Source organism: Chlamydotis macqueenii, chromosome 1 (genome assembly GCF_036417535.1).
Source record: "Chlamydotis macqueenii isolate bChlMac1 chromosome 1, bChlMac1.mat, whole genome shotgun sequence".
NCBI lineage: Eukaryota > Metazoa > Chordata > Aves > Otidiformes > Otididae > Chlamydotis > Chlamydotis macqueenii.
Genome location: NC_141556.1, coordinates 214,476,532 through 214,490,591, shown reverse-complemented (window position 1 = coordinate 214,490,591; position 14,060 = coordinate 214,476,532). Strand labels below are relative to the sequence as shown.

At 41.9% G+C, this 14,060-nt stretch overlaps 1 protein-coding gene across 2 annotated transcripts in view; it reads right to left on the bottom strand.

The window, feature by feature from the left end:
- PGM2L1 (phosphoglucomutase 2 like 1) overlaps positions 1 to 14,060 on the bottom strand; it is a 37,263-nt gene that overhangs the window by 4,860 nt on the left and 18,343 nt on the right. For both annotated transcript variants that reach the window (XR_015257534.1, XM_086739805.1), the window contains exons 4-14: positions 12,343 to 12,449; positions 9,626 to 9,710; positions 8,562 to 8,645; positions 6,951 to 7,144; positions 6,137 to 6,326; positions 5,793 to 5,887; positions 4,835 to 5,015; positions 3,529 to 3,622; positions 3,227 to 3,356; positions 2,185 to 2,374; positions 1,516 to 1,649 (exon numbers count right to left, since the gene is read on the bottom strand). Coding sequence is in view for 1 of the 2 variants with exons in the window: in XM_086739805.1 (XP_086595931.1) it covers positions 1,516 to 1,649; positions 2,185 to 2,374; positions 3,227 to 3,356; positions 3,529 to 3,622; positions 4,835 to 5,015; positions 5,793 to 5,887; positions 6,137 to 6,326; positions 6,951 to 7,144; positions 8,562 to 8,645; positions 9,626 to 9,710; positions 12,343 to 12,449 (1,484 nt within the window). In the remaining variant the exon portion in view is untranslated. The remainder of the gene's footprint in view (positions 1 to 1,515; positions 1,650 to 2,184; positions 2,375 to 3,226; positions 3,357 to 3,528; positions 3,623 to 4,834; positions 5,016 to 5,792; positions 5,888 to 6,136; positions 6,327 to 6,950; positions 7,145 to 8,561; positions 8,646 to 9,625; positions 9,711 to 12,342; positions 12,450 to 14,060) is intronic.

Genomic DNA, 14,060 nt, shown 5'->3' with positions numbered 1-14,060 from the left:
ACTAATGCACTGCTACACTCCTCTAAAAATGCATAATCCCTCTCCCAACCCCAAAATCTCAACAGCAGGGAGAGGAACTCAGCCTGTTTTTCACAGAGAACAGGCAAAACAGGCTTATTTACATGTGCTTTGTTCATTTGTGGAACCGGCAATGTATCGTTGTCCCTCAGGTCACCAATTCTTTTCAAAGAAAACATCCAAAAATGCTGCAAGAAGCAGCAACTCAGAGAAATATGTGCAAAGCTTTCAAGGAGAGGAGTACCTTTTGAGGTGCCTTGAACCACGGAAGCTCCAAAGCTTTTCCATGCCACGCTCCAGATAAGAATTGTCATTAACCACAGGTATTTGTAAAATTAAAGGTCGATGTGTTTTTCCCACTTACCAGAAGGAACAACAGCAAAGCCCCAACGAAGTGTCAAAGCATCCTCAGGTAGTTTGCGTCTCTCCCCACTATTTTCACTCGTCCAGCCCTCGTTCGTGTTAAGATGAGGCTAAGGGCAGTATTTCTAGCATGTATTTCTTCCTTGCTGGTGCAGCTGTTTCCCGCAGCTGTATCTTACCTTCTCCTCAGCATTTACACCAAATGCTGCCTTGCCCACTCCCAGGTTTACGGAAGCACGTTCCAACTGAAGTGAGGATTTCCATACCCACATAAAAGGGCATTCGTACACCAGACAATCAGAAAGCTCTCTGACCAAATAAACACCAGCTGCTGGTAAGAGCTGCCGTTCAGAAAACTGGGGTGTAGAACTCCTACCACTCCTCTGACCTGCTCTTGTTCCACGGTCACTCACTATCCACCAACTGCCTACGCCAAAACATTCAGTGATAAAAATGTGCTCACCTTGAATTCCTGCCAATAATTAGAAATAGTTTCCGAATCAGAGGCCCCTCCACGCTATTTTCCATTCTCTGCTCCACAGGGATGCAGGGATGAGTCTCAAAGGAGGGGTACTCACACAATTGAGCTTAGGAATCCCGTTTAAGAGCCTGCTTCTCTCTGTTAGCTAGACTGAGAATCTAGGCTCCTTGTTCACACTCCTGATTTCAATGGTGTAAACATACTCTCTATTTTTTTTTCCTTTTTAATTAAACTGGAAGAAGTTGAATCCAGGTGGCTGTCAGAAGGGGAGAGACCTCTAATTACTATCCAGTAGCGCAGAGAAACACAGCAGGTTCCCAAATGCAACAGGAATTCACTTGGGTTTAAGCATACTTGCCAGCAGCAGCAGAACTTCATCACTTCTTAATTCTAAAATGAGGAATTGTGTTAATAAAATAAGTCTCCTACAGTAGTAGATACTGAAAATTCAATTCTTTGTCCTATCCACCACAGAGGGGGTCTCTGATAAGCAGGAATGTGCATCACTGGCCAGTTTAACGCGGTGGAACAGTCAGCTGAGGGCTCTGAGGAGGCAGCAGAGCAGCCCCTCTCCATGCAGGGGGACAGACGCCCAAGCACCAACCCTTCAGCCCAAAGGCACCTTGCAACACGCACGCGGACCGGCTACTGACCTCTGTCCGGGCAGCGCGCACATCTCCGCGTAGTACTTGATCTTTGGTTCCGTTCCGCTTGTCCGAAGGGTGGCAACACAGCCATTTTGAAACGTAAAAGTGATCATCTGGCTGTTTTTGCTTACCGGCAGCACCTACGTAATCAACAACACTTTATTACAGAACACCTCAACTAAGAGAAATGTGGGAGGTTTTGATTCTGGGGTGGTTTGGTTTTGCTTTTGTTTTTTTTAAATACGACATTCAATGCATACAAAGCTAAATAAACACGCTGAGATCTGCTGCACCACATATACCAAGTCATTCCAGCCTAACAGACAGGCTAATCACCTAGATCAGACTCCGTATTTCAGGATAACGAGACCGCGTCTTACTTCCTTTGGAATTCCAACACCTGGAAGCCTGTTAGGCAGCTTAAGAGCTGCAGGAGCATCAAGCTCACTTTCAACTAATCAAGTTCAACCATTGTTGTATCAAACCAGTCAACACAACAGCCAAGCCATTTCACATTTAAGCGCTTTTCTCCCCAGTAAATGTCGTTAAGCACGCTTAACAGATGATGGTAATTACAGTTTGACATAGCACATCTTTCTGCATAATTGTGGGTGGATTTAACTTTCAGTCTCTTCCAAAACAAAACTTCTCCTGCAAAAATCCTTCAGAACTCACCGATGTTTTATTCGGCTGGCTGCTGTCGTAGCCAGTGGTAATATCTCGTACGTGCAATATATTGTAAATACCGCAAGAGCTTGGGTAAGACTGAGGGCCATCAAAGTTCCGAAGCTTCTCAAATATCCTTTTGATGGTAGGAGGATTGTAGCACAAGAAATAGGAAGTCTTTGATATGTGATATCCATACCTGCAAGCAGATTAATGTTTTCAGTGACAAGATTCAGTTGTTTTCTGCAGATTTGGTACCTAAAGAAAGCCCTTGTTTGGCAAAGCAACAACAGAAAAAGAACGCAGTTCTCACAGCTGTGGAAATCGATATTCATAGGCAAATGTCTGGACTCCGGAGCAGATTTCACTGCATTACTGAGATCATCTTAAGCTATTTTTAAATTCAAGTAAAGGTTTCAGATCTAAAGGAATAAAAGGCAACCATTTGGCTAAGCGCAGCCTTGGTAGCCCTCACGAAATTAATACACAGAATCATTCCCACGGCACCAAAAATTGTCTGCCATAACCACGTGAGCAGCCACAACAAGAGATTATTTCAACAGCCTTTGAGGAAGGTGACTGATTATTTCATCCCAGTTAAAACTACTGTCCCAAATTAGATCCAAAGCAAGCACTCACTAGGTGCAGCAACCATGTTTGCACATTGAAAGTTCATTTTATTGCTCATTTTATTGCTGTGAATTGTGTCCACAGCTACTGAACACAGGGCGTTCCTTGAACTTCTGTTCTGTTACAAATTTCTGCAAGAGCAGCACATCATCTGCTGACAACCCCCAGACCGTGGTTCAGTGAAAATATGAAGTGTTTAAAGAGACAACTAAGACATAGATATATCAAAAGATGGGATAAATCTTTTAAATGTGATATTCATGTGGTAGCTGTAACATTGAAAACTGAAGTCCATCATAGCATCAGAAAAAAAACAACTTACAGTGAGAAAACATCCAAAGGACGCATTAAAAATATTTGCTAGCTTATTCTCAGCTGCAAAACAGTCAAGTAGAACATACTAATGAAAAATATAACTTACGTTTCGTATATCTCAACGAGTTTCTGTGCCAGAGTCAGGTTCTTGCTCTCCAAGTAGGCTGCCATTTCAGCTGTGACCACAGCCGCGCTGACGCCGTCTTTATCCAGCACTGATGTGCCACACATGAAGCCTAAAAATCAAAAATTGATCGGGGAAAAATAAGGTTCAGAATCAGTTATCTGACTGGATCATAAATATTCATACACCATTTATTATGATTGTCAGCAAGACAATGAGAGCATAATACGAGTAACTGCAAGAACAAAGTTCTCAACAATTTAAAGCGATATTAATATACATACCAATAGACTCTTCAAATGCAAAGAGAACTTCTTTTCCATTATCTAGAAGGTCTTTTACTCTACTTCCAATCCATTTAAAACCTGGGAGTGTTTCCTGAAACAGAAAAAAAAGTGCATTCAATACACATTTTCTATTCAGTTTCAAGTCAAAGAAGAAAGTTTAGCCACTGCTCCTTTCTCTTCCAGGTTGCTTCTTCAAAGGGGAAACTTGTGTGCTTGACTTGGAAGTTTAGAAGGAAAAAAAAAAAAGGGGGCCTCAGACTAAAACAAAACAAAAAAAGAAAGGAAGAGAAAAGAGCACACATTCTGAATTTTAGGGTCAATGACAATGATTGCTGCAGAGCCAAAATAAAGTTTAAGGACATTTTTCTTATTTTGTTGAAATAATTTTCCTGAATTTAAATCTAATTAATTGACCAGCAGAATAAGAACAGTAAAGAGAAACATTAAACAAGTCGTATCTCCGGTACAGATTATGAATCCAAAGCAAAAAGGCAGTGGATAGCATTTCACTCCCGAATACTCAACTAGGACCTGAACATCAAATCAAGGGGTAAGCCTGAGAGGCTGTGGTTCTCTCCAGGATCAGGTAAGATCTTCCGTGGCGCTTAGCAGATGAGACAACAGTACAAAGTTATTCAAAAGGAAAGGTTAAGAGAAATGTAACTGCCTGTGTTCTTCAAATCATGCAAAAGCAGTCCAAAGCTTAGAAACGGTCCTTCTTGGAGAGAAGGTACAAAGAGGGGAAGCTTTTTGAGGAGACCAAGGAGTTCTGTAAATTCCTAGCTTTTTTTTTTTTTCAGACAAATGTGTCCCTTTTCCAGAAAAAAAAAAAATGAACATTTGTATTGTATTGTATTGTATTGAATTGTACTTAGTGAGACAACGAAATTCAGTAGAAGGCAGTGATATTCAACCTGATTAAGCATCTCTAGACAGTCACTCAAAATGGCGAAAAACTTTCAATTTTCATTTTTGATTCCTTATTGTTTGGCAAAATACTCTTGTCCTACTACATACGAATTTAATTAAAACATGTATTAAGCCTTCGATCTTTGTATGTTTAGGCTAAGCTTTGGAGCACTTGTATCTCTTACAGCTAACATCCAACAGTCTCAGAAATCAGAGCAAGTATTTAATTTGAACGCAGGAACTAAAATTGGGATGTATAAAAATTCCCAGCCAAAAAAAGAAGAAATTATCTGTCTACTCTTCATTTTGTAAAGTTGTAAGTTGAGGGGCTAGATGGAGAATGTGGCAATTAGATTGTACTCTGCCAAGACAACATCATGAAAACCATACTTACCTCAAAGTGAAACCCCTCTTTAAGTGCAATTGCCCTCAAAATCTTCGAGGAGACTGTGGTGGCGAGCATGTAAACATTCTTCACATCAGCATCCTGGGAGCAGCTTTCCTTCCAGCAAGAAAACATCCACCACCCGAACAAAGCCGCCAGCTCGTTGCCAGTGAACACCTTCCAGCGGCCGCTGCAGGCGGGACAGAAAGCACAAGAGCTCTTTCAGGATTCCCAGGAGCATCCGCTCAGGGGGAGACGTTTTCTGCGGTCACAGGAATCGGAGCGCACTACTGACAAGCTGCTCTATACACAGCCACCGTACTAACGGCACTCCACATTTACCACGTCTCAGGGATTTACGAGCCCAGTGCAATCTGTTAGCAAGCAAAGATACCAACTGAGTATCCTTACTGCCAGCTTTAAAACAGTTCAGGTGGTTTTAATCTATCAAACAGAAGTCTACCAGTCTATACACTGCAGTCAGGCAACGCCTGTGCAACCGCGCATTACAGACAGTTACTTACACCGCGATCAGAATTTTGCCCTGTTAGTGGAAGAAAAATAGTTTCTATTCAATATGAAGAAGCCAAGAGGAAAAAAAAAACCTCAGACAAAAAAAGCCCGTAACAGCTAACTGTCCCAAGGCAGAATTTGATTGCCTAATAGAAGTGGAAAAACAATATCAACAAGATTTTACTGTCTTTAGTAACCACTCAACTTTTCACTTAAGTTACCGTAAGACTGGCAAGTATTTAATTTTTTTTCAAAGTTATTAACTGATTTTACTTAAAATACATTATTTCAGGTAGAGCTAAAGATGAAGCTAGTGAGAAAAATACCGAAGTATCTAAAACACAACAGGAAAAAGTGGGCTGAAGGTGTGTGTCTCTCTGCCATTTGGGGGCATTCTGCAATTTTCACTACCTCTTCTGCAGAAAGAGAGAAAATAAAAGGTCCCATCACTCACTTCTGCTGTTCTGCCACTGCCAGTCTATCTGCGTCTGGATCAGTAGCCACTACTACTTTAGCGTTTTCTTTCTCTGCAAGCCTCAGTGACAAAGCCTGGTAGGAGAAGAGGGAGAGGGAAATAAATAAAAAGAAAATAATCACAAGAGCAAATAAACCCATAATCTTCCTCCTTAATTACATAAAACACGCAGTGAAAGAAAATCTCACATGGATTGCCCACTGTACTAACACAGCTGAAAGGCAGGTACTCCCTGATCTCTTCCCCAATTTGGTTTTTAACACAGTATCACGTTCAAACAGAGGAAAGCTCATCGAAACCTGATGAAATAAAAACAAAAATACCAGCACAGATTCTCCTTCTTCAGGATTTGGGCATTTGACAGTAGAGAAGTCTGGATCTGGATCTTTTTGTTCAGGTACTGGAATGGGGGGCTGAAAGCCAAATGCTTTGAAAGCCAACTGCACGTAGTCGTGTCCAACTCCATGAAACGAGGTATGAACAAACTTTAAATTTGTTTGTATGTTTAGCTCCCTGAGAAGGAAAAAAGAATTTCAGTGAGATTTTAGTTATTCAACAGGACTACTTTCATGTAGGAAGAATTACACTTTGTACTATTCTGCTGATCTCTGCATTAATTTCAAAGGAGGAATGAGTGAGAAACGCTCATTTGGAATCTCACTAGAAATTGCTGGTTTAAAGCTTCTTCTCCTGGAAAATTAGATATTTACCTTCTGCTGAATCAGCTGAAAGTCTCCCAAGAATGAACTGTTAATTTCTGCATCAAACTCGAGCTCATCCACCACCCTGAAGATTTTACTCTACCCACATTATTCAACCTCCTCCTTTCATCCTGGTCTTCTGCCCCATCTCACCTTTAAACTCAATCTTCTCACCTCTGTTCCATGCACGTACATCTCCCCTTTACTCTGAATTTCTGCATTTTATTCTGAGCTCTTTGAGCATATTCATTTGCATAAAATGGTTCACATCAGGGTGCCTTCCTTAGCCTAGTGTCCAAAGGCAGGCTGCTTCACTGTCAAGAAGCATGGTTTAGTCCCAGTGATCCTGACTGCATAATTTAAGGACACATCAGAGAAGTGAACCCAGAGCTTGCTCAAAACCCATAATTTTAGTACACTTTGGTTTATACAATACCTATGATAACAGATCTTTTTCAGGTCCTCCATGTAACAGTCACAGATTTTCTTCAGAGGATCCTGTCTAAGGGGACTGGTGTCTACCAGATTCTCATTCCAAGAGCCATTCCACGGTTCAACACACTCTTCTATACATTTTATAATTTCCTTATCGTGAGGAGAGGTGATCTGCGCTCCATTTTCCCAATAGACCTGGTATAAGTTTAAGGAAAACAAGATACAGTTTATTTACAAAGGTTATCGACTTCATAAATCCTTTTAGCGATATGATTCTGCATACTTCCTGCTTCTTGAAGTCACACAGAAAAGGTGAGCACCAGACTGGTTCGATTCCCAGAAATAATTTGGCATCATATAGTTCTGATTTTAGTTATGTAACGATAGCTACTTGGCAACACAACCTATTTCCAAGAAAGCTGGTGTTCAACTATTACAACTGAAATCATCGGGATGTGAGCAACCGAAACTCGGCTCTTACATCTGAGGGTGTTGTGCAAACTGCAACAGAAGAAAAACACGGTCTGGCATTCCTTTTGAGAAAGAAGCACAACAAATCACAGCAAAAATAGATAAGCAGTGTGCCAAGGTACATGTTTTTCCGTCACTGCACAGCTATAATCTTTCAGCTGGAAACACTATAAAACCCTGAACTATAAAAACTCTTTGTTAGGTAATTATTTAGATGCCAGTTTTCCCACAGTTTGCTTCCAGCAGTATGGCCGAGTACACAGGGCAGCCTTTTACTCTTTCTCTCTTTTTTCTTGCCTGCTGGCTTTCATGAAACCCACAGATACTCAGTATCTTCAAAACTATGGGCCTGTAAAGTTTGGTTAGAATTATCAGAAACCTTCAAAAGCTGCTGAATTCACAGGGGAAACAGTGAAAGATAAAACAATTCTTGTGAAAGACTAGAAAATATTCTGACAAAAGTTGAACTGCTTTGTATCGGAAGCCACAAACATAATAGCTTCTTGATAAATGAAGCACCTGGAGAACCGAAGTGGCTTGTTTTCTTATTCATCGCCAGAGCTAAGCAGAAGTAAAGGCTGAAGAAATACTTTACAACTTGTTCACAGAGGACGAGTGTAGTACCATCACCTCAGAGAGCTATCTCTGTGCAGAGACGGCTTTCCTATCATTGCCATTAGTCACTGACCTGCTACTAAGCTTCTAGAACACTAAGTTTAGTCCAAGTTTAGGGTTTAGTTCAGATTCCTGTCAAGTCTACAAAGGAAATGCTGTGTTATAATACTGCATTTGCTATCATAGATGGTTATACTGTTCCAAGCTTCCAAAATGAAATTCATCTAAGTTTTAGCTTAGTTTTAAACTCATTCTTAAGTCTAAGAAGTGAACACATAATAAATTGCTTCAGCATTTCTTCAGCTGCTGACTAGACTCTACAGAATGTCACAAGACTTGTGGTCAAGACACACAAGCAGTGTGGTCTTAAGTTCTAGTTGCAGAAGACGGCATGTGTAATTCAGGTTACAGAAGGATTAATTACTTGAAATCACTTCTTCTAACGTACACACACGCACGCTCCGGACACAGCTGAACGCCAAAGGCACGCAGGTGGTACTGGATGAATTTCAAGCTCAAGCCTTACCTTGTATCCGTTGTCCTCCTTCCGGTTGTGGGATGCTGTGATCATCACACCAGCCACGGCTTTGAGCTGCTGAACGGCATAGGGCTACAAAGGAAAGGCAGAAATGACTATTTACCCAAGAGTTCTGCAGCTGACACAGGAACATCGTATTATTAGGACAGTTATGCAGAAGGATGCTACAAGAGAAGCGGCTCTTAATGTTTCACCAGTTTATTTGAAAGTTGTGTACTTCAATGCTCACCATTCTGCTTCCTGTAGCTAGCAATAGAAAGTTGCTTCACCTCTGTTGCATAGGAACACTATTCTATTTCCCAACTACCTAAACAGAATTGTTACCTGACCAGCTAAAGAAAGTCTACGCTCAGATTACACCAGTATTTGAGAAAGAAAAAGCAAGTTGAAACACAACGAAGGAATTCACCAAGAGGCTTGTTGAAAAAAAAAAAAAAAAAAAAATGCTGCAGGTATTTCCAGGTGAAGAGCATCCACTCCTTTCAGCCCTCCCCTTGAAACAAGGCCTGCAGCATACACAGCACGCTAGAAAAGCTTGCAGAATAGAAAATAAGGGTTTAAAACCCTGCAAGGAAAAGCTTCTGTGACTAAAACCAGAAAGCTCTGGTTTGTGAGATATCAAAAGTAGAAGCAATCTTTCATTTCTTCCATTCTAGGCAGTGTTAAGTCTTATGTCCAAAAACATACAGCCCCTATATGTGTGTATATATTTACCTACACGTAAGTATCATTTTTGACCCTTATGACACTCAGAAGAGTGTCATAAATGGAAGAGTAGAATGCTTCACCTGTAACCAACAGAGCAAACCTGGACTGCTGTAGCTGAGCTTCTGTGTCAGGGGAATAGAGTGAAATGTGAATTTTTCTGTACAGAAAAATCCAGGGCCATCCTTGTCACAGCCTGCTTGAAGATCCAAGTGTACCAAGCTGCCCCTATTTTTCTCTTTAAATAACAGAATTTGAGAAGAAAATTGCTAGTTTACATTTTTAGTAAGCTTTCCAGTACTCCTCTAACTGCATGGTTCCACAGCACAGGAGAGAAGATGACTCACCACAAACGGCGTGGGGACATAGGTGGAGAAGAAGTACACGGGCACGTCTTTAGCCAGCAGGACCGCCGCCGTGAGCTTGGCCAGCCTACCGACGAGAGAAAGGAAGCATTCAGTCAACGCAGCTCCCCGCGACAATCCAACAACTCCACGGCACTGCCGTAACCTTCATTTCACTTGTTTCTTAATTTATTTTTTCTTACAGTAAGAATTAGTACCCTACAGTTTACACAGCGAACGTAATACAGTTTCCAGGTTACAGAATCCAAGACAGGGCTTTTATTTGGGGCTTGAAAAGCACAAGGCACTTCAGCCAACCACGTAAATAACCCAGTGATCTCAAAAAGATACAGAACCTGCTGGTGTGACACTCGTCCTTCACTCAAGGACAGAATCAATCTCCCAGAAAGTTTACAGTGCCAGATGTCTGCAACAGCAGGTTTGGAAAAGGGTTCAGCTTGTCTGCCAGCCTTGCTCAGCAGCTTCAGACAATATCCGTGAAGCTGACCTTTTCCTAAAATATACTTGGTCCAACCAGCACGCTCTTCTTCCAGAAAGTTTAGAAATAGTAACAGCACCTGTGTTGTTAAACCTGGCCTTTATTATAAATTTTTCCTCTCAAGCAGCGGGGGAACTCATTCTTTTCCAGGTAACTGTTTGATATGAAGCTGTTCTTTTCGAGTGAGCCACACACAGCTCAGCAGTTAATGGGGAGTCAAAACAGATGAGAGATGAAATAGTGTCAGTCTGCTTTGCTCATTTTTACGGATAAGCATTAATACTTGCTTCCTTATCTCCCACGATGAGCGTACTGTCAGTCTAAGCTCCAGCTCCTCAGAATTTCACTACAACACTTATCAAACGTACCTGAAACCACTTAAGAGTTTGAGAGCTCAGCTTATAGTTGAAGCTACTGAAATTTTGCTTGTGCATCATACTGGTTTACGTCAGCTTAATTACAGGATACAGCCGGACGGTGTGCCATCTCCCTCGGCACGGGAACTGATGCAAAAGGACGCTCCTGCTCTCAAAGTGCTGGACAAGCACGCTGACCCAACTGAAAACACTCTTTTGGGGAGGTTCAACTTGATTTTAGTGCTATTATAGCTATGCATCAGTCCAAGGGGGCAAGAGAAACACGTAGCTGAGAACCGATTTGCCCCTTTGACACATGAAATATAGAATCACAGAAGGGTTTGGGTGGGAACGGACCTTCCAAGCCCACCCAGCCCAACCCCCCTGCCAGGAGCAGGGACATCTCCAACCACATCAGGTTGCTCAGAGCCCCGGCCAACCTGGCCTGGAATGTTTCCAGGGATGGGGCATCCACCGCCTCTCTGGGCAGCCTGGGCCAGTGCTCCACCGCCCTCATGATGACTGTGCTGCCATCAAGTCCAAATTCCAAGCTTTACGCGGCTTAAAAGGAATGTTTTTCTTACATTTGCACATTTTTAAGCTGTGCATAACCCAGAAAATTTGGGTAACAGCCTTGAAAGTAACAGAGGAGTTTAAAATCCTGATGCCAAAGCCTGGCAGATAACACACCACACGCATCTGAAGACCAGACAGGAAGGTGTGGAGAGGCAGACTTCAGGGGAATGGAGAAGCTCTCAGAAATCATAGAATCATAGAATCACATGGTTGGATGGGACCTATAAGATCATCTAGTCCAACCGTCTTCCCACTACCATTGCTGCCACAGCTACTAAACCATATCCTGTAGCTTCTCATCAAGCCGCCTCTTGAACACTGCCAGGGACGGAGACTCCACCACCTCCCTGGGCAGGCCGTTCCAGTGCCTTACCACTCTTTGAGAGAAAAAGTTTTTCCTCAAGTCCAATCTAAACCTCCTCTGGTACAACTTGTGGCCATTTCCTCGGGTCCTGCTTGTTGCCTGGAAGAAGAGCCACTAGATTCTGTGCTCTATTATTCCAAGAACTTTTACATCCCTACAGCATCAAATGTTGACAAAAATACTTTAAAAATTCCTACATTAGTTGCAACAGTTAACTATAACAATGACATTAACTACTAATTAACTAAAGAATAATCAGCGACAGGGTCGGTTTCGTTGTAAAGCACGCCATTACAACTTATGTTTTGCTCCCCAAATGACAAGGGATTAGGATTCCTCATGGAATCCAGAAAGTAATTATTTTAGAGACCCCCTCTCCTCTTTCCCTGCAAAAACCACAATTTGGCATCACTGGAAGTCTATGTTTTAAGCATTCCAGGTGAGCTATTCCCAGTGTGGAAATACACTGAGAGCGTGGACCACATAATGGTATCAAAATACTGGGTGACAGCAGGCTGCACGTAGAATTCTTCCCCCCCAGACTTAAATCAGATGCGTAATGCATAAGAATGACAGTGTTAAAAAAAGTGCACTAATATTTTGTGATTTCTACTAGATGTCGGTATTCTGAATTTACCTTCACATTCAGATTTCTCTCCAGTTACATCAACTTCTTAACGTCTGCCTAATATTCTTGTGCATTTAGACTGCAAATTCTTTGCAGAAGTGACCAGCCTTACGTTCCACGTTTGCTGGCAACGGGAACTACAAAGGCTTTAGTCCATGCCTCTCGTCATTACTATTTAAACAGGCTAAGGGAGGGGAAAGCGCGTGCAGTTCGTGACAAAAGTATTCTGATAGAATGGAACGCATTTCAAGCCACAATTTCAATGTCTAGTCTTGCAAATGTAATCAATACTCATACTTCTTACTGCTGCAGTTGCTGGTCACCTGACCTCGTGTGTCATATCCAACAACAAAGCCTCTCTGCTTAAAGTCTGAAAAACACCTCTCGAGGTACTTGTAGATCCCCTGGGAAGAAAAAAAAAAAAAGAAGGAAAAGAAAAAAAAAGAATTAGCAGCACACACAAACAGAAATGATCTTTCACACAGGTTGTATATGTCAGCAGGTGAAACAGAGCTCAGCGAAACATCCATAATGATATTCACAAAAGCAGCATATTTATTTTTCCCCAAAATGTTCACGGAAAGAAATAAAAAGAGAGAAACAATCATGGGAAATAAAAGCTGTACAACAATAAGTGACCAATCAGCATGAACAGAAAGCTTGAGCCAGCAAAATCCTCAAGCACCAAACACTTGTTTTCAATCCATACTGTGCTTTTATGTATTCAAACCATCTTCTTGAAGACCCAATTGAGAAAAATCCATTTTTTGGAAGTCCATCCACTCAGATCATGTAAGTCTAGTGCTGGTCTTTATCCACGGCACCTTTTCAGCCCTGCTTCCAAAGCCTTAGTTCTAAATGTGCATTAAAAGGATGCTCCATCCTCACCCACAGATTAAAGTTCTCCATTTCCACACTGTGCAGACACAACAGCACAAGTACAAGCTGTCTTCTACACATCAGGGCAGAACATTTCCAACGGCAAGACAGCAGAGAAGACCCTTGTGCAGGATGCAGAAAGGGAGTAGATGAAGACAGTACATTTTTAAAGGGGGTGAGCAGAAATACGTGCTGTAAAAATTCACAGGAGAAAAAACAAACGGCCTCTCAGCCAGCCGCCCCTTCTTTTCAAAACAGGAGATGGGTGCTCTTGGAAATAGTGCAGCACATGGTGTTCCAGCTTCACCTTCCCCGTGGCCTTCACATCCATTCATTTCCCAGTTAGAATCTCTCTGGAGATCCATCACAGAGCTTACCTTGGCCAAGCCTGTCTATAAAAGCTACCTCTCAGAGGGTACAGGTTGTACTGGAATTAAACAGATTTTTTTCCCCCCAGTATTAAGTACAGTTCTTTGCTGTGTCCTTATCTGGAACTGACTCTGTGTCACCAGTAAGCAATTTCTCAACTGGAAAGCTAGTCCGATTCCTACTCGTGAAATTCGGTTGAGCTGAATTTTTTTTAAACTGTTTTTGCGCTTTCTGCCGAAGAATGGACTTCAGAGCATTACCAGGTGGATACTGGCACCCCTTTGGAGAGCCATTTCAGCTGCAGATGTAGTGTTTCTATAGAGGGATTCACAGAGAGAGAGAAACTTTGGAATAAATTTAAAAAAAAAAATCTTTGACTTGATGGAACTGGAAGCTGTGCCATGGCACGGTCACCAGCTGAAGCCACCTTCACACTGAACGGAAAAGTGTTGATACACAAACACGTTCACACTGCCCTGACAACTTCAAGAACTTGCATTCACAGTTGTAGAAGAGATACGAGACAGAGGAAATACGAAAAACTTGTTCAAGTTTGACTACAAAAGATTGAGTACCACGTAAAGAGATGAGCAACAGATTTCTTATCAACAGATCCCTTAGTCAGGCTAGCGGTGTCTTGACATCAGAGGACACTGCAGACTTTTATCTGAGCTAGCTCCTCAAACACCAAGAAACTGCAGAGAAAAGACAAATGCAGAGGTGTTACGCATGATTTCTGTCTCACGCCTACATCCCAGGAGCTCTCC